Source organism: Acomys russatus, chromosome 20, assembly GCF_903995435.1.
Source record: "Acomys russatus chromosome 20, mAcoRus1.1, whole genome shotgun sequence".
In the NCBI taxonomy this organism is placed as follows: Eukaryota; Metazoa; Chordata; class Mammalia; order Rodentia; family Muridae; genus Acomys; species Acomys russatus.
In genome coordinates, this window is record NC_067156.1 from 12,211,371 (window position 1) to 12,234,533 (window position 23,163).

Below are 23,163 nucleotides of genomic sequence, written 5' to 3' on the forward strand. Positions count from 1 at the left end.
TAGTTATATTTTTCTAAAAATTTGTAAACATTCAAACTAGTAATTTCTTTGAATATTTTAACACAGTATGCATCAAATTTAATAATTTCAAACTCTGATGATAAGGATAATTTTCTTTATTTTTAATATATTTTATTAATTTATTCATATTACATCTTAATTGTTATCCCATCCCTTGTATCCTCCCATTCATCCCTCCCTCCCATTTTTCCCTTACTCCCCTCCCCTATGACTGTGACTGAGGGGGACCTCCTCCCCGTATATATGCTCATAGGGTACCAAGTCTCTTCTTGGTAGCCTGCTATCCTTCCTCTGAGTGCCACCAGGCCTCCCCATCCAGGGGACGTGGTCAAATATTACAATTTTTAAAAGCTCTGCTTTTTAGTTCAAATGTGTATGATGCATTAGATCCAGAAGGACTTGGAAAACATGGGCAGTGTGGTAGGCATGAAGCTGATTATAATTTGGTTATAGAAATAAACTTAATTGACCTTCACACTAGCTTTCTACAGATCATTTGATGGCTTTAACTTTTCTATGAGATTTTTCTTTCAGTTCTGTAATGAACCTGATGCCATTTGTTTCATTCTTAGAAACAGATACAATTTTAAAATCTGACTTTGGGGTCTTTAGTTTAACGAATTTATCACTCTTAATTCAATCATTTATTGTGAGCCATCTGGCAATATCTAATGTAATATGGCCATTTTACAATTTTCTTAGTTAGTGAACCCCAAATAAAATCTACTGAGGTAAAACAATGCTACAGAGTTTTAAGACTGAAATTTTATCAAGTACAGAGGAAAAAAGAAAAATATTTAAATTTTATTTATTTAAAAAGTGAATATCTGATCATATTTCCTGGTATAGGGAAAGTTCAGAGAAGGCACTTATTAGCCTAAAGGTCTGTTTCCAACACAGATAATCTGAATGTTGATGAGAGTTTAGTAAACTCTTACAGTGTGTTGATTGCCTTTGCTTCTTTATGGAGGATGCAAATAGCCTACACACATGTACACACTCACACAAACACACACACCTACACATACATAGACACATATAGACACATGTTAACTCACAAACACAGGCACAGACACACTCATACACATGTACATATAAACAAACATAATCACAGATACATATAAATGCACACTCACACACAAACACATGTACACATAACGACGCACATGTAAGCTCACACACATATACACAAACATTCACACACAGATCACACACAGATCTACACACTTATTTCTTTTTAAACCAAAATAAGAACTAGATTCCTAGAGAATATCTGTAAACACACATTGGTGTTTGATATATGACAGTACATTTCTAGATTCAAATGAGATATAATAATCTGAAACATGAAAGTATCTGTAATTAAAACGAGTTGTGACACGTTTTCTCTTAAACATGGAGCTATTTGAACAAAAGTTGATTAAATTGTAAGACTTAAAAAGATGTAGATGTGACTGGTAGGGAAGCAACTGCACTTGCCGTCATCTGAATTGGTTTTGCAGTTTCTCAGAGAAGAGAGTTTCAGAGGTGCCCTGTCCTCGACTCCCTCTGGGTAGAGATGCTCAGACTTCTCAGCTCTTTGCCAAGACTGCCTCAGGGGCAACTTAGTGAGGAAAAGGAATCTTTCTTGCATAGCACCAAGGAAAACAGATGCATCAGGGCCTCTGCATCCAGGATGGGGCATCTTTACTCCCTTTCCAAACCAGTGAGTTCTTGGCGACACTTTTTTTCCATTAACAATATAAATTACAGCCTTCAAGTGACACCATGCCTAACCTTACAGTCTTGGGTATGGAGCTTTGCTGCCGGTTTGTGAGTGACACATTCAGAGATGCTTCTGGTTTACCTCATCTTGCTGTGAGTTCAGCAGCTGCAGTTTCATGTGCTTCATGTATGCCATGGTGATTGGCATGTTGTAGTCGATCATGCTGGTCACCAATGTAGGAGGCTTTCCATTATCTGCAACAGAAAAATTTAAATCTGCGATGAATGTGACGCTCCACCTGCACCTTCAGGGTGAACTAGTGTGTCTAATTAAAATACCATCTTTAGCATGCTAATGACTGAGAACCATGAACGCACTGCCGATGAACTGCATAAAATATCACATGCAAATTTCCACAAACTGTGTTGGCTCAATTTAACAGAATGGACAAATCCACTACTTCTTAATATAAAGTGACTTTTAAAAATCTCAAGCAATAAAAAATAAAACTAATATGCTGATTAAGCACTTAAAATCATTCATTATTCTATATATAAAACATTGAGAGTCTAAAGAAATTGGCTTTTATTTTTCTTTTCCTTTAGGGACTTAGGTCACCTATCTTCCAACACATAGAAGGATCTTAAATGTACCGATGAGATTAATCTAATTATTGAGATAACTTTGTGCTTAGGAAAATTACCTGTGTAATTTCAATGAATGGTAAAGCCAAATTATGCTTATAAAAATTTTAATTGAAGGCATTCCATGTAATCTATGACTTCTGGAAATAAGGATTTTATAGACTTGAAAGGTTATTTAAAGTGTTGAAGTTTCTTTACTGAGTATATGTAATATACCATGAAATACTATTATGATGCAAATTAAAACAGAATTATATATATATATAATCATATAAAAATACTGTAGAGCTAAAATTGCCTTCTAGGAGTGACTCCTGAATTTCTTTGTGAGTGGGGATTCAGAATCCATTGCTCTCCACTTGAATAAACAAGATGATATGACTTATTGAACTCTTTCAATTTTCCACATATTTATAAAAGTGTAAGATACAAATTGACATTATGAAGAAAAATTACTTCAAATCTCCCTATTGGGTACCGTGACTACCTTTGTGATCGGTCCCATCTGGGTTCAAATGCATTCTTTTCTGGCACTCGGAACAGCTCATTAGAAACCGGGTCACCGCTTCTCTTGGTAGGAAGGCGTAGCTCTCTGAAATCTGAAATGATTCACAAAACATCAGTGTTAATATGGGAGCCGACTGAGCAAGATCCCACAGAAATAACCCCTGTCTTTCCCAATAAGACACGTTATTCCATAATGGCAGGAAGCACAGTGAAGGCATGCACGGCAAACCATGCATCATTTCAAGAAATATCTATCCAACTTGATCAGGTGATTTTCAGCAAAAGCCAGCAAAGCCATGTGGAGGACAAGGCATTGGCTGCATCTGGGTAGATATATGGGTTTTTTGTTTCTGCATTTCTTTTAGGAAAATAATCACAATGCATAGAGATATTCTTGTTTATTTTCATCATTGTTGGATATTTATTTTTACACTTACTCATAGCAAGATGAAAATTTGGCTCATTTCATCTCCGCATTTTAAAATTTAGAGTCAACGAGAGGCAATGCTCTTTGGATTCTGCATACTGATCATTTCTCTATTATTGCTTTAAAGGGTTTTAAGAGAATAAAAGTTAAATTAAAGTACGTACTGCGGCAGTAAATTATTCTCTCCACACAAAAAATGACACACTTGGGAATGAGATTGAGCCACCTAGCTCATTTATTTTATGCAACATTTATAATCTATGTCTATAATAGCTCAGGTTGCCAGAGCAATATTTCCTAAGCCCCATATAAAGCTTGGTGTTCAGAGCTATGACCTTGATCTACAGTAGCAGCTGACACTCCTGTTCTGATGATTTGCTTAATTTTAGCCATTTTAAAGTTTCTCCCACTAAAGAAAATAACACTGTGATGTACAAGGGAAAGATCTTAAGCCTCTCTTTATGAAGCACTGGCTCAGAGAGTGCTACTAAGAAGTCCAATGCAGGCATTTAGCTTCCTCCTAATTTCCCACCATTGCTACAAGAAAAATGATTTGGCCAGTTAGGAGAAAAATCTGAGTTATAAATTAGATGTAAATGTGCGGGTAATTTCTTAGGTATATGCTGGGGTGCTCCGAACACTGGTGTACTTCAGGTTAGTATAAAGGAGAAGGAAATGTGTAGTCAATAATATTGAGAGACAGTGTGCACCAATTTCCTTGCTCATGAGGTCATTTTTTGCTACTCCATGCACGGCATGGAAGAAGTAACATACTCTGAACCTCAACACTGCAAAGCTCATGTATTCTGAGCTTGGCATTGCCATCAGTTTGCCTTACTCTGGGGTCCCCTTCTACTCTTACAGAAAAGACTGCAACAGCTCTCTAATTGGACGTCCATGGTCCAGAAGAGAGAGAGACCATGCCTGGTACTGGAAACCTAACAACTATCCAGCACTTGTGAAGTCATGGGTAATGGAGGAGAATCTACATCACTAATTTACTAAGCCAGCATAATTCCTAACAACAGTCTAAACATCTGTCCTTACACCCACAGATCAGTGTAGTCTTCACTCTTCATCAAGGAAACTTCTCTTTGCAACACATGGGGTCCACTAAAAAAAAACGAAACCAATCAAAATGCAGGGATGTGGAGCCCTGTCACAATATATATATATATATATATATATATATATATATATATATATATATATATATATATATATATATACACACACACACACACACACACACACACACAAAATACTTCTCTGAGAACATTGAGGAAGATGAGGTGCAAAGCCTGTAACTCCAAGGGGTTGAGTACTGTGCTGTGAGATTGTGTCTCCCAGCAACATCTGAAGCTAAACTCACAATGTCGCACAAACATGACTGCTCAAGCATGAGCTACCCATGGATGATACCAATGAACATGCCAAACAAAATGAAGAAATGACCAGGAGGCCTAAACCCTATAAAAGTAATTATAGGCAACCAAGAAAAGCTGGAAGAGGGAGATGTCATCCTTCCCAAGGAGTAGCACAGCAAAGGGTTATTTGCTGTCAAATAGTCATGCCTGCAAACATACATACTAGTAACATTATATGAACACAACTGGTTATACTTAGGATTATATTTATATATAAGCATACATATGCACATGAAATAACAGTTAGTGAAAAAAGGGACCATGGATTTGAAGGAAAGGGGGATATATGGGAGTGTTTGGAGGGAGGATAGAGAAGGAAGAAATATAATAAAATTATGACCTCAAACATATACAAAGGAAAAAAAGAAAAAAGAATTTAAAAATAGAATGTGTAAGAATCCAGAAATGAGAAAGAGGCCTATGTTAAACACTGCTGTAGATTAACCAGATATAAGTAAGTAAAACTCAACACTGAGATTGAACCTAATCCTCTATCAAAGTGTAATTAAGATGTGCAGAATGTAAAATATCTACTTCAAAATGCAGAGATTAGAAAGAAATAAAAATAATTTGAAACCATTTCTCTAAACTATGTCTATTTGTTCCTTGATCACATAGAAAAAAATACAGCTAAAATTTGCATTCACTCTATTTTCCTCTTTGTTTCTTTTTGCACTTACGTGCAAATATGCACATATACATACATGGATAAAACCTTAGATCTAAAATTTGTCTTGTATACAAGAAGTGTAGGAATAAAGATGGAGCAGAGAAAATAGTAAACGAATTACTGGCCCAACTTGGGACCCACCTCATGGGAAAGAGCCAACCACTGTCACTATTAATGATACCTTGCTATGTCGGCAGAAAGGAGCCTAGCACAAATGTCTTCTGAGAAGCTTTATCCAGCATCCCATGGAAACAGATAAAGAGACCAACAGCCAAACAATAGTGAACTCTGGGAGTCTTGTGGAATAGTGGGAGCCGGAGGGGTCAAAGACTCCATAAGAAGACCTACAGAGTCAACTAATCTGGGCCTATGAGAGCTCATGGAGATTGGACCAACAACCAAAGTCCATGCACAGACTGGACCAAGACTCCCAACACATATGTAGCAGATCTGCAGCCTGGTCAACATGTGTGTCCCCCTAACAATGAGAGTAGGGGTTATCTCTGACTCCGCTGTCTACATTTGGATCCCTTTCCCCTAGTTGGGCTGCCTTGTCTGGCCTCAATTGGAGAGTATAAGTTTAGTTCAAGACTCACTCCAAGAAAGAGAGCCAGTTCCTGACACTATTAACGATACTCTGCTATGATTGTAGATAGGAATCTATCAGAATTATCCTGAGAGGTTCACAACAGATGATGAGACTCACAACCAAACATTAGTCAAAGCATGGAGAGTCTATTGGAAAAGGTGGGGGTGGGGGGAAGCTAAAGGGACCTAGATGTGACAAGAGCTCCACAAGAAGACCAGAAGAGCAAACTAACCAGGGCCCAGAGGAATCTGTGGAGGGTGAAGCACCAGCCAAGGACCATACATCTAGGTTCTCAACATATATGTAGCCTATGGTGAGCTCAGGCTTCCTATAGGTCCACTAGTAAGAGGAGTGGGGCTGTCTCCGACATGGACTCTGTTGCCTGCTTTTTGATCACTTCCTCTTCAGGAGACTGTCTTGCCAGGCAGCAGGGAAAGAGGAAGATCTCAGTCCTGATGCAACTTGATGAGCTCCGGTGGGTGGGTGGGAGCTCCCCTTTTCTGAGGGCGATGAGGGAGGAGAAGGGATGGGGCTATGATCGGGTTGTAAAGTGAATAAATAAATATATAATTTCAAAAGTTTAGTTCTACTGCAACTTCAGATGCCAGGTAGGATGAAACCTCCCCTTCTCTGAGGGGGTTGGAGGAGAAGGGGCATTACAGGGAGACTGAAGAGAGGAAGGAGGGAGGGAGCTGCAATCAAGTTGTAAATTGATTACATAAACAAATAAAAATTCTAGACACAAACACCCCAAAAACTTGCTTCCCATTTTCTCTATTTTTATACAGGAGACTAATACATCCATTTGGCATTTGTGTGTGATTAGTGACCATTTTCTCCTTGCCATCTAAAAAAATCCACCTAACAATAACTCCAAAGTAAAAATCAAGAGCCTGTGATGTATGCTTCATCTGACATTTGGAATTCTGACTCATGCAGGGTTGGCCCGTTGGAAGGACCAGAATGAGTGGCAGAGTCACACTGAAGCAGGGCGTCAACAATTGGTCCCAGTGGATCCCATTTTACTAGGACACAGACCACAGCAGCTGCTCAGGCACACTGAGTGAAGACACCATCGAAGGCTTTTTGTATCTATTGATTATTTCTTAAATAACTGTAATCTTTATTCTTTCTTGATCTCTTTAAAACTAAGCCTCCCAGGATTGTCAACAATGATTATCACCATGGAAGAGAAAGAATAATCCCCTACAATCATTTTATCATGGAAAAAATGTATCAGTCTAAACCTAAAAGCTCCCAATAAAGTAAAGTATCAATGTAAGAGATCACAGGGTGCATGGGACACAGAAATGGGAAAGAAAAACTCAATGAGAAAGGCAGGAACAATAATTCCATGTTACCATGTTACATGTTAGGGCGGTGCAGGAGTAGGGGGAGGGAAAGGGAGAGAGACAAAGAAAGAGACAGACACAGATGAGAGGGAGACAGAGAGACAGGGAAGAGACAGACAGAGACAGAGACAGACAGTTACAGGTGCAGAGAGAAAAATTACAGAGAGAGAGAGAGAGACAGAGAGAGAGAGAGAGAGAGAGAGAGAGAGAGAGAGAGAGAGAGAGAGAGAGAGAGAACAAGACTATGCTGAAGATGAGTGAAGTGATCACAACCTCAGTTTAAAACTGGACCCGAAAAGCAATGCTACCTTAACACTCAAGCACACAGGATTTTTAATGCGATAAGCTTTGCACAGTAATCAGCTTCAAATAGTATGAGATGTCCTGTGTAAGCAATGGGCAGCTGACAACAGCCTGTCACCCCCATTGCAGGGAACCAATGCCTTCCACCAGCCTCTGCAAGCACATGTGCTCACAAAACAAAACAAAACAGAAAAACATACACACATATACACAAATAAAAATGAAATAAAAATCCCTTTTAAAAAGAAAAAGAAATTATCAGTAGAAGAAATGTTGGAAAAATTCACAAATGCTTGGAAATTCCTCAGCAATGAATGAGTAAATAAGCTAAAAGGGGGAAATATTTTAAAACAAATGAAATGGAGAAACAAGGCATCAAACTGCTAGGATGCAAGACAAGCGCCTTTAAGAGAGAAGTATTACTGACAAACACCTACATTATGATAAGAAAGAAAATTTTTCAAATAAACAGGCTAAAAGCTGAAAAATCCAGGGGAAAAAAGATGGCAAGACAAGCCCAGAAGAAGAAGCTGAATAATCATGGCTACCCAGCAATAGATAGACAGACGCTAAAACTCTGAAAGATAAAGACAAATGAAAACGTGAGAATTTCAGAAAATGGATAGCTGTGGAAATTACTACCTTGCATGAGGCAACAAATATTCAGAAAGGTGAATAATTGAATGTATATTTGCAAACCCTACCTGTGATCATCAAAAATGGATATATATCTGGGTCCACTGTTCTAAACTAGGAAACTAGAGAAGGTACCACAGCAATGGAAAAATATTTTGAGGAAGTGGGGGAGTGGTAATACAGTACTTTTGACAAGAAAGCAAAAGTGCAAAGGAGACTGCCAGAGCAGAAAGAGCTCAGGGGAGGGAGATGAAAGGGGGATTGTAAATCCAAAAGATCAATCAAAACAAAGCATGTATGAAAATAAAAAAATAAACTACAAAGCTCTTACATTTCCTATATTTGCAAATTTAATTTGACGGTTAGGATCTAAGATATAATACTCTCATTTGATTCTGTTGATACTCCTATTCAGTTATGTAAAATAATACTAAAAGATTGTTTAAAAGCCCCTTTGCTTATGTGGCATGTGGTAAGTACCAACATGGCCAAGCCAACGAACACTCTGTTTCCATTGGCTGATAAGGAATTTTTGAAATACCAAGTCACCTCTGAATGGGTGTTTATGAATAGTAATACAATTTAAAGATGAGTTCTTGGCTCACTGAGATGTGTTCTTCATGACTGACTGTTCATTAAAGTTTTAACAACCTCTGTGTAATAAATAAAACAACAGTGCTAAATAAAGTCTATAAATATGTTGGTGGAATGACTCAGTAAAGTTCTTGCCAGGCGAGTATGAGAACACAAGTTCAGATCCCTAGCACCTATGTAAAGCTCTGGGTGCCAGTGCACACTTAGAATTCTAGCACTAGGAAGTATAGGCAGAAAGAAGACTGGAGCCTGCTGCATAGGCAGCCAAGAACAACTTGTGAGCTGAACTTTCAGGAAGAGACCACAGCTCACAAAGCAGCATGGACAACGGTGAGGAAGAAGAAAGTGTCAGTCTCTGGCCTTTACATATAGAAGCACATGCACACCACACATACACCTATGCAGCATGCACACACACACACACACACACACACACACAGAGAGAGAGAGAGAGAGAGAGAGAGAGAGAGAGAGAGAGAGAGAGAGAGAGAGAGAGAGAGAGAGAGAGAGAGAGAGAGAGAGACTTTTAAAAAATGAAAAACCGATAAATACAAAACCAATTCGAAATATTGGAGGCTGGGTGTCTATCTTGATTGGACCTAGCAATCTATCAATACTATATAGTCATATAATTACATTTCTGACTTAATGTATTAATATACTATTGCATGTTATATTTATAAATCTGCTTCATTTACTTCTCTAAAATAACCACATTCTGGTGAAGGCGGCAGCTGTCCCCCTCCAATGATGTCCTGCATCCTCCTCTTCCTTTGAGCCAGAGTCATTCCTGGAAGCCAGGGCTGCTGTGCTCTAGGCTAGGCTGGAAGCCAGCTGGCCCACCCGGAGCTCCTCCTGTCTTTGTAGCCATTAGAGCAAGGCTTACAGGCATGTGCAGGACTTGATGAGCCAGTGCTCATGACTGGGAAGCAAATGCTCTTGCTGGTGAGCAATCTCTCCAGACCCAAATTTGGATTACAGAATTTGTTTATAAACTGAAGAATAAGATATAAAAATACACATAGAAACTGGCTCCACATTTCTGTAAGACCAAAGAAAGACAAATCCAGAGTCAGGACAAAAGCATGGTCCTGAGTGCCTGGGCCAGAGAATAGCTACTGTTTGGGTAGAGTGTAAAACTGAATGGACTCATCAAGACAAAAGTGACCTTGCCCAAGCCAGCAGGTACCTCTGGCTTATGTGACTGATAATGGATGAGACCTTATAGGCAGAGGTAAGATGTTAGGAGTGGATGTTTCTCCTATCTAAGGACTAGGGGAGGGAGGGAGAAGGGATGAAGGAAGAAAGCGATGAGGGAAGGGACTGCATTCAGGATGTAAAGTATTCAAACTGAAAAACAAGCAGGTAACATGTAGTGATAACATAGAAATGGCCCTGAGACTGGCCGAGACATGAATGTCTATTCATAGGCAAGACTTCTTATTGGTCACAGAATCCCTGTGACTTATTATTAGATCCCATTCTTCATATGGTATGAAGATTAGCAGATGTCTTTCTTCTGCTCATACTAAGAGCAAAGAACCAGCCTTAACCAGGCTGTGCATCATGCACATCTCATATGTTTATAATTTTAGGACCATATAATGCTTATGAGAATTTATATGTTTTCAGAACAAAAAAATTGGACATTAAAGCTGGATCAGACCTGCCAGGAATCATTCCTCTCAGCAGGCTGACATCCTGCATCCTTCATGTTGCAGCCCCAAGTGCTTCAGTCACTGTTACTCATCAGAGCAGGGCAGAATCAAAGAAACCTTCCATACAAATTGGCCCTATATTCTAGACTGTCCCTCACAGGACTTCTGTTAAGCCTGGAATTTCTCAATATTTGGAAACTGGACCACAAATGCTATTCATGGCTTGATTAACCATGTTTCTCATTTTTACATGGGCTTCTACAAAAGTACTGTTTGCCCCAAATTAGCCAGAAGAAACATTAAGAGATTGACATCTTATTTCCCCTAAGGGAGGTTGAGTAAGTTTATGTTTGCTCTCTTGGGCTACAGATGCTTGTTTTCATTGGGAATTGCTTATAAGTTATGATTGTTCTTATTCCGAGTGAAAACGAGGTTGGACTCAGGGATGTCTCTCTTCCTTTATCTTTTTTTCAGATATGGAGGTAGGGGTTGAAAAGAAAGAAGGGGGGATATAGAAATACATAGGGATGATAGAACAAAATGTAGATTACTAAATCTACTCCTCAACCTAAGGCCATGTTTGTTATTAACAAAAAAGATTATTTTTAATTCATTGGCATATAATTATGTATATTGACACAAAATAAGATTACTTTTGATACATTCATGTACAATTCAAATTTAAGACTATTCTCCACATGCAATATCTCTAATATGAGATATTGAACCCATACAGCTCAATTATAATACAAAGCTTACTTCCAATACATGGAACATGCTATTGCAGGCTGATTCGGACAATTAAATAATACAAACCAATTGTTAGTTGTTAAAATCATGGTCATGTCAACCACCAGCCTATTTTTAATCACAAGAATATACATCCCATGTTTAACAGATAGATATGATACTATAGATAGATAAGGTAAAATAGTTAGATAAGCTGCAAAGCTTCAGAGTCCTACAGAATATGAATTTTAAGAAGCTTTTAATATGTTAAAGATTCTCTGACAACAAAACAGGGTAACTCCTGGCAACACTTAGCCTACCTCAAGATTATGAGCATCAAAGATCCTCCTTATGTAGATGACTTAAAATGTGACAAACCAGCCACTGGGAAAAATGTCCTCATTTCAGCCACAGACAAAATTCTGCCTAAAAATGTGCCAGCTTGGATACAGGCAGAGTTGATAGCCAAACTCTGGCAAGACAGGGTGAGCAAGTCCTCAATAGTTCCTGTCTCACAAATATTTCTGTCGGCCATATCAGGCCAGAAGGCTGAAGATGATGCCCTGATGCTACACAGAGTTTTGGATGACTGTTCAGGCAGCACACTCTGTCATTTTTTTCATTCTCATTTTGGAAGTGGCTAATCTGCAGTTTGTTTCACTCAAGTAACTAAGCTGCATTCCTTCTCAAGTCTCTGATGGGGTGGAAGACCAGTTAGTTTAGTCTTACAGTTAACCTTAGCTATTTAGGGGTTAAGATGCTTTTAGGTCTAGGTTGAGGTTTTGAGTTTACAGAGATGAGATATGATAGATATTGATTCTCATTCAGAATTTTAGAGTCTCCAAGATAGGAAAGATGTTTTCTACAAGGATGCCAAATGCAATTAACCAAAATACCTTGAATGTAATATTCATAGGGTCCTTGATTGTTTAATGGTTCTTCTTTCTGTATGTAATTTTTCTACTTATGTGTAATAATATAAATGTATATGCCAAAAAATAAAACAAAATCTTTAAAAAAGATGAAAGTCAAAAGAAAGCCATATACACAGTTGGTCAGAATATAAACCATTAGTGTCACCAGGGCTATCAGTATGAAAGTTCATCAATGAAGTAGAAATTAGAATTACTCTATGATCCAGCTACACCACTGCTTGGTGAATATCTGAAAGAATCAAAGTCATCAGAGCATAGATCCTTACACAGCCATGTTTAGTGCAGCACTGTTGAAAACAGCCAAAATAGGTGACAAAGTGAGACTCGGTAACAGATAAATGGATAAGGAACATATAGTGCATATACAGAGCCACAGAGAAGAATATGTTAGCTGCAGAAAGAGGTAAACCAAATAGGCCCAAATAAGTGCAAGCTAGATATATGTGCGGGTGTACATATGTACGTATACATGGCATGTAAATGGAAGAACTATTTGGGAAAGGAAAGTGTTGAAAGTGAAAAGGGAAGTGAGAAGACAGGAGAGCTAATGTGCTGAGAAAAAGACTCTTACACCTGATTTTTCTCTACTTTTATGTATTTTTATTGAATTTTAAATAAACTCATGTCATTTAAATATGGAATAAAAGCAGGAAATGGGATTAATTGGAGCATAAAGGGATCAGTAGGAAGGAGAAGAAGGTAAAAGGGATGAGGAGAATATGTTTATTTATATATATATATATATATATATATATATATATATATATATATATATATATATGTTCCTGATATTAGAACCAGGAGATTAGACATGAAGAAGGAGAGGGTCTTCTAATAAGATATATATATATATATATATATATATATATATATATATATATATATATATGCTGTCACACCAAAATCAACTATTTTGTGCATCAACTCAAAATAATATTAATGTTAAAAGCTAATAAAGTGAAGAAGAATAAAGGCTTGTACTGGTTAGATGCCCATCTTAGCCTAAGATGTGAAGTTAACACATGAGCTGAGACATAAAGTGTATTACATTGAGCCTGAACTAGCACTTTGTAGACCAACAAACAGAACTCAGAAAACCCAAGATTCTGTACTCAATACTGTACTGTGTTAATCCAAATGTACCAGTGACTACCTACCACTTAGAAAACAGTTGTACTGTCATTCATGTGGGAAGGGAGCTTTTGTGTGTCTTCAGTACTAATGACTAAGCCAAGGGCCTCAGGCATGGTAGGCAACCACTCTGCCACTAAGCTATGTCTGTGGTGAAGTGACATGATGTGTGGGTAGAATATGACCATTCTCAGGTACTGAGCTGGAGAGCAATAAAAACTTCATATAATCACATTATTTATGATATATATATAATTAATGTACATAATAGGAATTAACACCTTTAAGAATCACAACTTTCATCTCCATGAGTTGAAAGCCAGCCTTGTCTACAAAGTGAGTTCAGGACAGCCAAGGATACACAGAGAGACCTTGTCTTGAAAAACAAAAAACAAACAAACAAACAAAACCCCACAACTTTCCCCAAATATTACACAATATTTCCTTATAAAGCTTTGCTCTTAAAGGTCAAACTTCTGTCATTTTCTTCTATGAAACTTTATTCACAATAGGTAAAGGATAAATTACACAATAATTTCCTAGTGAAACTCATTTCTTATTCTTTAACAAAAAACTACATGAAATGTATATAATGGGATAATGTAGCTATATAAAAATTATTTTTAAAATAATCTAAATGGAATTAAAAAGAATATCTAATCCAAACTTTGTTTGTATTTGTAAAGTCACACACAGTGATGTATAGACAGAGTTCTGTCTAGGAAGAAAGACCTCAGCTCTTGGCAGCATCGCGGATTGAATAAGAGTCTCTCAATCTTTACTTTACATATCATGTAACATTTTGTAGAAGGCACTTAAGACTAAAAGCACCTATAATGCTTTGATATTTGACATAGAGTGAAATTTTATATGGTGACTGACATACATCCACAGACGTGACATACCTCTAGAAGTTATAAAACTGAAATGCTAAGGAAAGAAGACCTGTGTGCACCATTCTGATTCTACAGATGAAATAGTTTCCAAGGCTGTACAAGGAATACACATGCAAAAACGAGGACATTTCTCAGCTAAGATGTAGTTGCTCCACATCCATCTATTGAATGAATAATCACTTTAATTATTAGCTAATACTGCTAAATAAGGTTCTAAGAACTAATGGGACTAAATAAGTTAGAATATTTGAATCACCTATTGGTAATTACTTGATTAATTTTTAAGTGATTTTTGAAAGATTCTTTGATGAAGATTCAACATGTAAGGTCTGCTAAGTGAAAAGTATAAAAATAGCCTTAGTCAACTACACCAAAATCCAGGCATGCGAAGCTGTCGATCAAAATGTGATTACTAAGGACCTTGAACTTAGATTCAAAACTGTTTCAAGAATGGCTGTGCTACGCTGTGTCTATATGCTCTATATGTCTGTGCCAATGATTGACTGAATTTCTGTGTCTTTGTAATATGTCTAATGTCAAAACCAAGGTGCTAGCAGACTTTCCTACCCACCCAAGTCCATTGCTGCTGAACTGTGGAGGGCTCTCATATTTTTTTGGATTCCTATCAGCCCTACAATACTACTGGTTTGACACTATTGTCATTATTTCATTTTGCTATTTTCACACCATGTTGTTTTTATTTCTTTAATCACTTTCTACATTTAATCTTCCCACCAATCCATCAGTTCCTCTAGCCATTTGTACTTAATTGAGGCAGGGAGGGATGACTTAGCCCAATCTGGGTTTAATTGTTATGCCATGTATGGATGGATGCCCACAGGAGGCAAATAAAAACATTAGATCTTCTGGAGCTCAAGTCATAAATGGTTGAGAGGCATGGGTTCTGGAACCCAAATCAAATCTCCTGGAAAAACAGCAAGCCCTCTCAACTGTTGATCCATCTCTCCAGACTCTGAATATTGAACAAAAATAAGATTGCTAGACAAAACATAAGAAATTCAACCTCATTTGGTATGTGAGAAAATGGGCTTTGGTCTAATGTTAATGTTGTTTTCAAATTTCAAACAAATTATTTGGTCAAGAATAGCTAAGAAAATCAGAAGAGCAAAAATGTGAGTCAAGGTGTAGAAGTAATATATAATATTGTTTGGTTTTAGTCATCATTTTATTCTTTAATTATTATAGCCCACTAAATTGTCTCAGTAATTCCTAATGGGATATATCATGCAATGTAAAAACAATGGTTGAAAAGCAAAGGCATGCATCTGTCTATCCAAAGGGTTTTTTAAAACGTGTTTCTGAGAGAATGTGGTGATAAGTAGCCAAAATTTAAAGTGAAAGTTGGCAAAGCCAACAGAGGACAAAAGTGAGCAGGAATATTTTTAGACAGTTCAGGTCATTTTTTTCAGACAGCTAAAAGCAATTTGAAGACTTGAAGCAAATGCTTCAAATATGGCATGGAATGCAAGAAATAATTTAATGTGGTATAGGGGCAAAAAAAATCACTTTTCTGCAGAAACATGGGAAGGCTCAGAAAGTCACTGGCCATCAAAACTCTACCAGAGAAAAGCACACAGAGGAAACACATCTAACCCAGAGCCATGTCAGATGAATATTGAACTACATTATCTGCCAAAAAGAGGAAAGACAAAGAAGAAATACAATGTAATTCAAGTTAAGTAGAAATTATTTTTATTGAAAATAATTTTTGCTTTATTAATTAAGCCTCCAATATAAACACATTGCTTAATGCATAAAAGGTATCTTCTGTTTGTATGTGCATGTGCACATGTGCAAGCTTACACGCACATGTATGGAGGCGAGAGGTCAACATAAGCTGCTGTTCACCTGTTACATAGACAGATTTCCCTCACTGGCCAGAGAGAATCCATTTGTGTCTGCACCGCAAGTGTGGGACTACAAGCCTGAGCATTTGCTCTTGTTTTTCTTTTCTGCTTGTTTGTTTGTTTGTTTTACAGGGGTTTAGGGATCATACCCAGGTCATCTTATTTGGCAGACATTCTACTTTACTGAGCCAAGAGTTTTCTTTTCTTTTCCCTTTCTTATAATACTGGCTTTATTTTTACAATAATTAAAATAATAAACTGAGTGTGACCATATCATAATTTAGGTAAACCAAAGGTGTGTCCCTAAAGTTAAGAGTGATGTGCCATTCTTGTGTCAATTCTTATTGAAGACTATTGGGTTTCTAGGAACAGATTGTTGGAAAAGGGAATGCTGACACTAGATGAATAAAATATGAGCAGATGGTCCTGGAAAAGGGTTTGTTCAGAAATGTTTCCTAATAGTAAAATGAAAGAATCCCTAAATATTGAGGGAAAATAGGATTCAGCAAAGCCATTGGTTATAGAACGCCCAGCATCAGGAAGTACTGCATTAAAATAGACAATTGTGCACATTATTGTGGAAATGTACTTCTATTTACCCTCAGGAATGTGTACAATATGATGCAGTCGTGAGTCTGCTAGGGCTAGGTAGGACTAGTGGGGAATAACAGGCTCCTCCCTGGTCTAGTGTTCTCTGTCACATCCATGTTCTTCTGTCATCTGTCGCAGCTCCCCTCTGAGCCTGTGTCTTTCCTGTGCCCTGCCAATCCAAGGGTCACTAGCAATTTCCTGGGTGCATACATGCCAAGTATACAGTTAATGCAAACACAACAGAATGTGCAAATTATCCATTTTATGGTGATGGAAACAAATGAAGGTCCAGTGGTTAAGAGTGCTTAATGCACTAGCAGAGGACTAGAATTCAGTTGCTAGTACTCACAAAGGGTGACTAACCACCAAATATAACTCCAAATCCACTAGCAACTGCTCTAATGTGCACTCACTTACACACCACACACACACACACACACACACAGAGAGAGAGAGAGACACAGAGAGAGAGAGAGAGAGAGAGAGAGAGAGAGAGAGAGAGAGAGAGAGAGAGAGAGAGAGAGAGAGGAGGGAGGGAGGGAGGGAGGGAGGGAGAGAGAGAGAGAGACAACAGAGCCATGTTTAATGAAAAAAATAAATATTAAGCCTTTAAAAAAATGATGAAGTCTGTATTTCAGACCCTAAGAGCTGGAGATATGGTTCAACAGTTAGGAGCAGTTGCTACTCTTACAGAGGGGGCCTGGGTTGGATCTCTAGCGCCCACATGGCAACTCTAGCTCCGAGGGATTTGATGCCCTCTTCTGAACTTTGTGGGCACCAGATACACATGGTGCATATACGCTCACTCATTCATGCACAGTAGGTAAAAATAAATAAGCCTTTGGCTTTGAGACTCTGCTAAAGAGTTTGGCCCTTTAGTTCCACTTTTGTTTACTTTCACAGGCAAGGTCGAGAAAGTGGCAGGATGGTGATGTAACATGGAGGCAACACATGTTATCTGAATTGTTTTAATTGTTCAACATCTGAACATTTATTTTTTTGGAGGTGTTACATAAAAAGAACTTGCCACATGGTTCCCTTTAGAAAAATCTCTCAGATCTGAGATGCTTGATATGTGTACCAGTGAGCTTTCCAAGCAATGAACAGAACTGTGTTTCACAAACCATTATGCCTGGAACTATCTTTCTGAAACTTAAGCTCGAGGGAGAATCTCGTAAGGGCATGGAGTACTTGCGGAAATGCCCCTGTCTGTGTCCAAATTCTACCACACCTATTATATTTGTCTGGCGATAGCCATTTAGCTTACATGTTCTTTACCAAAGTGGAAAAAGGGGAAATTCTTTGTGCAAATGTCAAATTCTTAGAAGTATCTAAATCACTGTTTTCAGCTTCTTTAAGGACTTCTTTACTGACCATGACAAAGTACTAGTGATGCCAAAATTCAGCTGTGCTGCCTGCTGTGAGAAGACATGTCCAGTAAACTGAAGGAAGAGAGGTAAGTGAGGAGTGGCACATAAAAAACAGGTTAAATCTCATTTGTGTTTATGTATTATAAATTTAATATAAATGATTTTTATAATTCTGGTGAAAGCCATTCTCAGATGAGGGATAGCCATGACTAAATGCCTGGGAGGTGATGAGTGTAGGTCACTGTGAAGCACAGCTGACACAGAAGAAAAAACACTTTTTAGCAAAGACTTAAATAGAAAGTATCTATTTTCCCACTTGTTCACACATAAACAATTCTTATGTTTTTAAGGAAAAAATCTATTCATATCACTTTAATAATGACTACAATGTTTGAAGCAAGCATTGTGTTAAGACATTTACGTACATGATTTACGGTCCTCAAAACAGCAACTTCAAAGGAATCACATGCCAAAACAACAGTACAGAATTTACACTCCAGTATTTAGACTCACATCCGGTTGGAATTATAACTAGTGACATCCTCTTTTTATTACCTCACTCCGACCCATATATCATGCTGTTTCCTGCAATTATATCCCACATCAATTCTATACTAAGATAGCTATTTAGATCCAGGCACCGTTTTGCCTTGAGAAATCCAGGGTTTTGTTTACTTTATTTTCAGGGTTTTATTTATTTATAACATGATGATACTGAAGAAAGCCACTGAAGTGACTGTGAATCCTGTTGAGTATTTTTATTGTATTTTTTAGCATATATTTATATTATTACACATAAATAAAATAAACTACACACAGCAGAAAGAGCCACGAAACAATAAGGAATTATATAAATGTTACATTCAGAGTTATTTGGCTTTTTGTATTTGGCAAACTTGAAGTAAACATCTTTCCTATTTTGGAGAGCCTAAAATTCTGAATGAAAATCAATATCTATCATATCCAATCTCTATTAACTTAAAATATCTGTCTAGACCTAACTTCTTAAAGCTGCAGCATCTCACTTTCACCACTAGGGTGCACTGAAGTTGCAATTTACTGGGTAGACACAAAGAGTTAATGAAAGTTCATTTGGACATTATTGTTCAGTAAGATATTCATTGATGACATATAATATGATGGCAATCAATGACGAAATCACTTCTGTAGGCTCTCACGTCTCCATGTGACATTCATGCTACTGTGATGTGTGTTCCACTGTCGTGGAACAAATCGGTTTTTATAAGTGAAACATACTGACCTTCTGATTTAAGGTGGCTAGTTGAAAATTTAAATGGCCATGTCACTGGTTCCTTTTTAGTTGTCTCCCCCTCACACACACCCTAGTTACTTTTCTGCACATGTTTTATTAGGTTGGCTAAATTAATAAGGACAGACTGTCCTAACATAAAAAACGCAACATGATGCATATGATTTTTAAATTTAACCTTTTCCCAATATGTAGAACACGACGGGTAACACCATAGAATGTATGTATGTGTATATTGATGTGTAAAAGTGTGTGTGTGTGTGTGTGTGTGTGTGTGTGTGTGTGTATGGGTATGTGTGTGGGTGGGTGGGTTTGTGTATGGTTATATGGGTGTGTGTGTGTGTGTGTGTGTATGAGTGTGTTTTTGTATGTATGCACAAATGTGTGTGTGTGTATGGGTGTGTTGTATATATGGGTGTATGTGTGTGTGTGAGGTATATGTGTGTATGAATGTGTGTATATGTCTGTGTGTATGCAGGTTACTGAAATACATACACTGATGCATGTAAGTATCATCTCAGAAGTGGTATCATTTTTTAATGGGTACAACTGAAATGAATCCGTCAATGCAAGGAATAGCCACAAATGTCTATACCCCAACTCCAGTATGAAATGTTTCTGAAAATGATCTAAGGAAAATTTCCTGACCTATATTAAATTTTACTTTGTTTGTTTTTATGAGGTGCTCTAAAATTGTATGAAGTAAAGGGCACTGTTCCTTTAATGGACCCATTGTTCCACACTAATGTTCACAGCGGTTAGCTGTAACCAGGTCTTATTCCATTATTACTGCTATATCTAAACTATTCAGGCTGTTTAATCAACAAGGAAAAATCTCCATAGGTATAGTTTCTTCATTCTGCATGAGCCAGGCATTTTGCTAAGCTGTGTTTCACAGCAGTATTGGAAAAATAAGGTTCTCCCCCTTAGCTATTTATAAAAATGAACAAAATTGCCTTGCAGAATTTCCTGTAATCTATAACTGAACAGTATTTACCTATACACCCTCCAAAAAACTATGAAAATATGCTCCAGGTAATGTATTTACTGTCTATATAATGGTATTGGTTAATTTGGAATAGTGCACTTCCTATTTTTCCCTACCTCAGATATCCAGAATGGCTGTTTATTTAAGGACCTAGAATATCCAGTAATAAGTGATACAAATAATGTATTATGTATAAAGTAACCAGGTTATTCATTTGTGGCTTATGGATATGAACTTGATTGAGACTCACAGCATATCTCCCATATCTTTTTTTATGTCAGCAGCAAACTATTCTTATATCACATCTATGGCAAAGATTAAAAAAAAAATCGAAATAGTAAGAAAAGTGAGAAATCTTTCTGTGTCTCTGTTTCTGTTTCTGTCTCTGTCTCTGTCTCTGTCTCTCTGTCTCTGTTTCTGTCTGTGTCTGTCTGTCTGTCTGTCTGTCTGTCTGTCTCTCTCTCTCTCTCTCTCTCTCTCTCTCTCTCTCTCTCTCTCTCACACACACACACACACACACACACACACACACACCACCACCACCACACACACACACACACACAAAATTTTCTACTTTTTTATGAGGAACGTACTTAATTTTCCTGATTTTTAATCTATTGTTTTAATCTGGTGATAATGGGTTCAAGCTCCTTTAAAATGTTTCCTCAAGGAATGACTTCTCTTAGAAAACAAAACATCTGAAGCCTCTCTAACTTCATATTGGAGACAAAATTCCCCACATCAATCAGGCCATGTCATGACATTTCAAGAGGGCATACACCCACAGTGATGTCAGCAGCTTCATCCATGCCCTGTCACGTCTTCCTTCACTCTGCCTGTTCTTAACCCAAACATGCCTATCAGCTTAATTTATTCTCAGTCTCCTTTTGCCTGAGAACATACGGTTTTCATAATAACATAGGGTCAATGGTTCAACTCAAATAAGTAATGTTCTAAATTCTAAACTTTAGGTACTATGATAAGAAAGGAAAAGATGCTTGGGACACATGACAGTTAATTTCAATTGGCAAGTTACGGTATCTAGAATCATCTGGAATATAGATTCTGGGCATGAACAACCATTGGAGATTATCTTGTATATTTTAGGCAAAACGAGAAGACTTGCCTTCTATGGGCACCACAATACCCAGGGTTGGGATCCTGGACTGTTTAGAAAAGAAGTGTGTTAAACACAGCATTTATAGATATCTGCTTCTGCGCTGTGCATGGGATGTGAATAGTTCCTTCAAGGCCCTGATGTCTTAACTTCCATGCTATGGGTAGACAATGTTACCTTGAACCATATGATGAAATAAAAGCTTCCTCCTTTGAGCTTTTGTTTCTTGTTTCTTTGTTTATTTCAATTTCATCAGAGCAACCGGAAAAGAAACCAGTAGAAGACCAAGCCAGGTACTAATCCCATAAGATCATGTCTTATTTGGTCAGTGTAATATCTAAATAACCCTGTTCCACTGAGCTCCAGAGTATAGGAACAGAAAAGTGGGAAGACTGGAGTTCACAATATCTTATGTGCTTCCAGCGAAGATGCAAAGAAAAGTAAATGAACAAGAAATCCATAGACATCCATAGGGTTGTCATTATTTTAGGTCAATGAAACGTGTCACTGAAGTTCCCTGACATCTGTTGCTCTGCATCTTCAAGATACTTAATATAGTCCAGAAAACCTGTTAGCAAAATGGACAGTCTGTTAACATAGACACTTTTAGGTCTTTCTTCTTTGATTGCTATTTTAAAATCACACAACTGTGAAATCACACTACATAACTACTTTATCGTCATCATCACCACCATCGTCATCATTATCATTATCCCTATACAACTCTAGATAATGTGGCAAAGCTCGTCAACCGCAGAATGAGGCTTGTCAGTTGATCTGCTTTTGTGAACACTCCATGTTCCCTGGCATGGCCTGTATATACCTGTTTGCCTAGTTTGGCGAGTATTTCCATTTTTGTTCCCCAGGATATTAATGGCCTCACGTATTACCATCACTTTGTTAACCATTTGAACACATAAGTAAAATAAAGTCCTTCCATGTTTTTATTCATGAATCATCAGCTTTTTAAACCAGAAAGATATTGAATACACTATGAGGACTTACTGTGTTTCAGGTTAGTTTTTTTCCCACACCAAAAGGCCGCAAGCTTGTCATTCATCCCGAGTTCAAACGAACAGGTCATGGCCTGTTTAAGTCATAGCCATGGGAACAGCAGATATTTATCAGAAGAATAGGACAAAACTGTGGTGAAGTAAAGCTTGAAAGATGTGTGTTCTTGGTGCTATAGAGTAAATGTTCCCCCTACATATTGTCAGAGAAGGAATGAAGTTCTGCACAAACGTGATTTCTAGGTGGTTTCTCTAAGGTAGGATCTTCAGTTCATGTTGAGAGCAAGCCTTTAAAGAGTGGGCTTTATGATTCATAAGAAAGGAGAGATCTTCTTTTTATAATAATGTAGGTACCAATGAGGTACATGTGCTTCTGTGAAAAAGCTCCCTCAGAAGCTCTCATAAACAACCCTAATGAAACTCCCTGGATCATCAGAAGAAAATAATAGTAAAGGAAAAGTGGAGCTCATGGGAAAAATGGAAGGGACAAAAGAGGATAATGGGTGAGAAAGTACAATTGAAATATGTCATGTAAAGGCATGGAAGTGTTATAATGAATTCCATTATTAGGTGTAACTAATATATGAAGCAAATATACTAAAAAGCCGAGTTTAATATTTCTCAGAAAATTAAGTTCATAGGTTCCAAGGAAAAATTAATAAGCAAAGATTAATTTTTGAAATATGAAGCTTCATTATCTTGAGACTTAAACTTTAGAACCAGCA

General features: G+C 37.5%; 1 protein-coding gene across 10 annotated transcripts in view; it reads right to left on the minus strand.

Moving 5' to 3' along the window:
• Positions 1-23,163, minus strand: part of Nol4 (nucleolar protein 4) — a 341,043-nt gene that overhangs the window by 227,209 nt on the left and 90,671 nt on the right. For 9 of the 10 annotated variants that reach the window (XM_051163152.1, XM_051163147.1, XM_051163144.1 and 6 more), the window contains 2 exons: positions 2,858-2,969; positions 1,868-1,980 (listed from right to left, as the gene is read on the minus strand). In XM_051163152.1, coding sequence (XP_051019109.1) covers positions 1,868-1,980; positions 2,858-2,969 — 225 coding nt within the window. Of the gene's footprint in view, positions 1-1,867; positions 1,981-2,857; positions 2,970-3,314; positions 3,435-23,163 lie in introns of those variants that run through there. The other variant, XM_051163151.1, reaches the window with a different exon arrangement.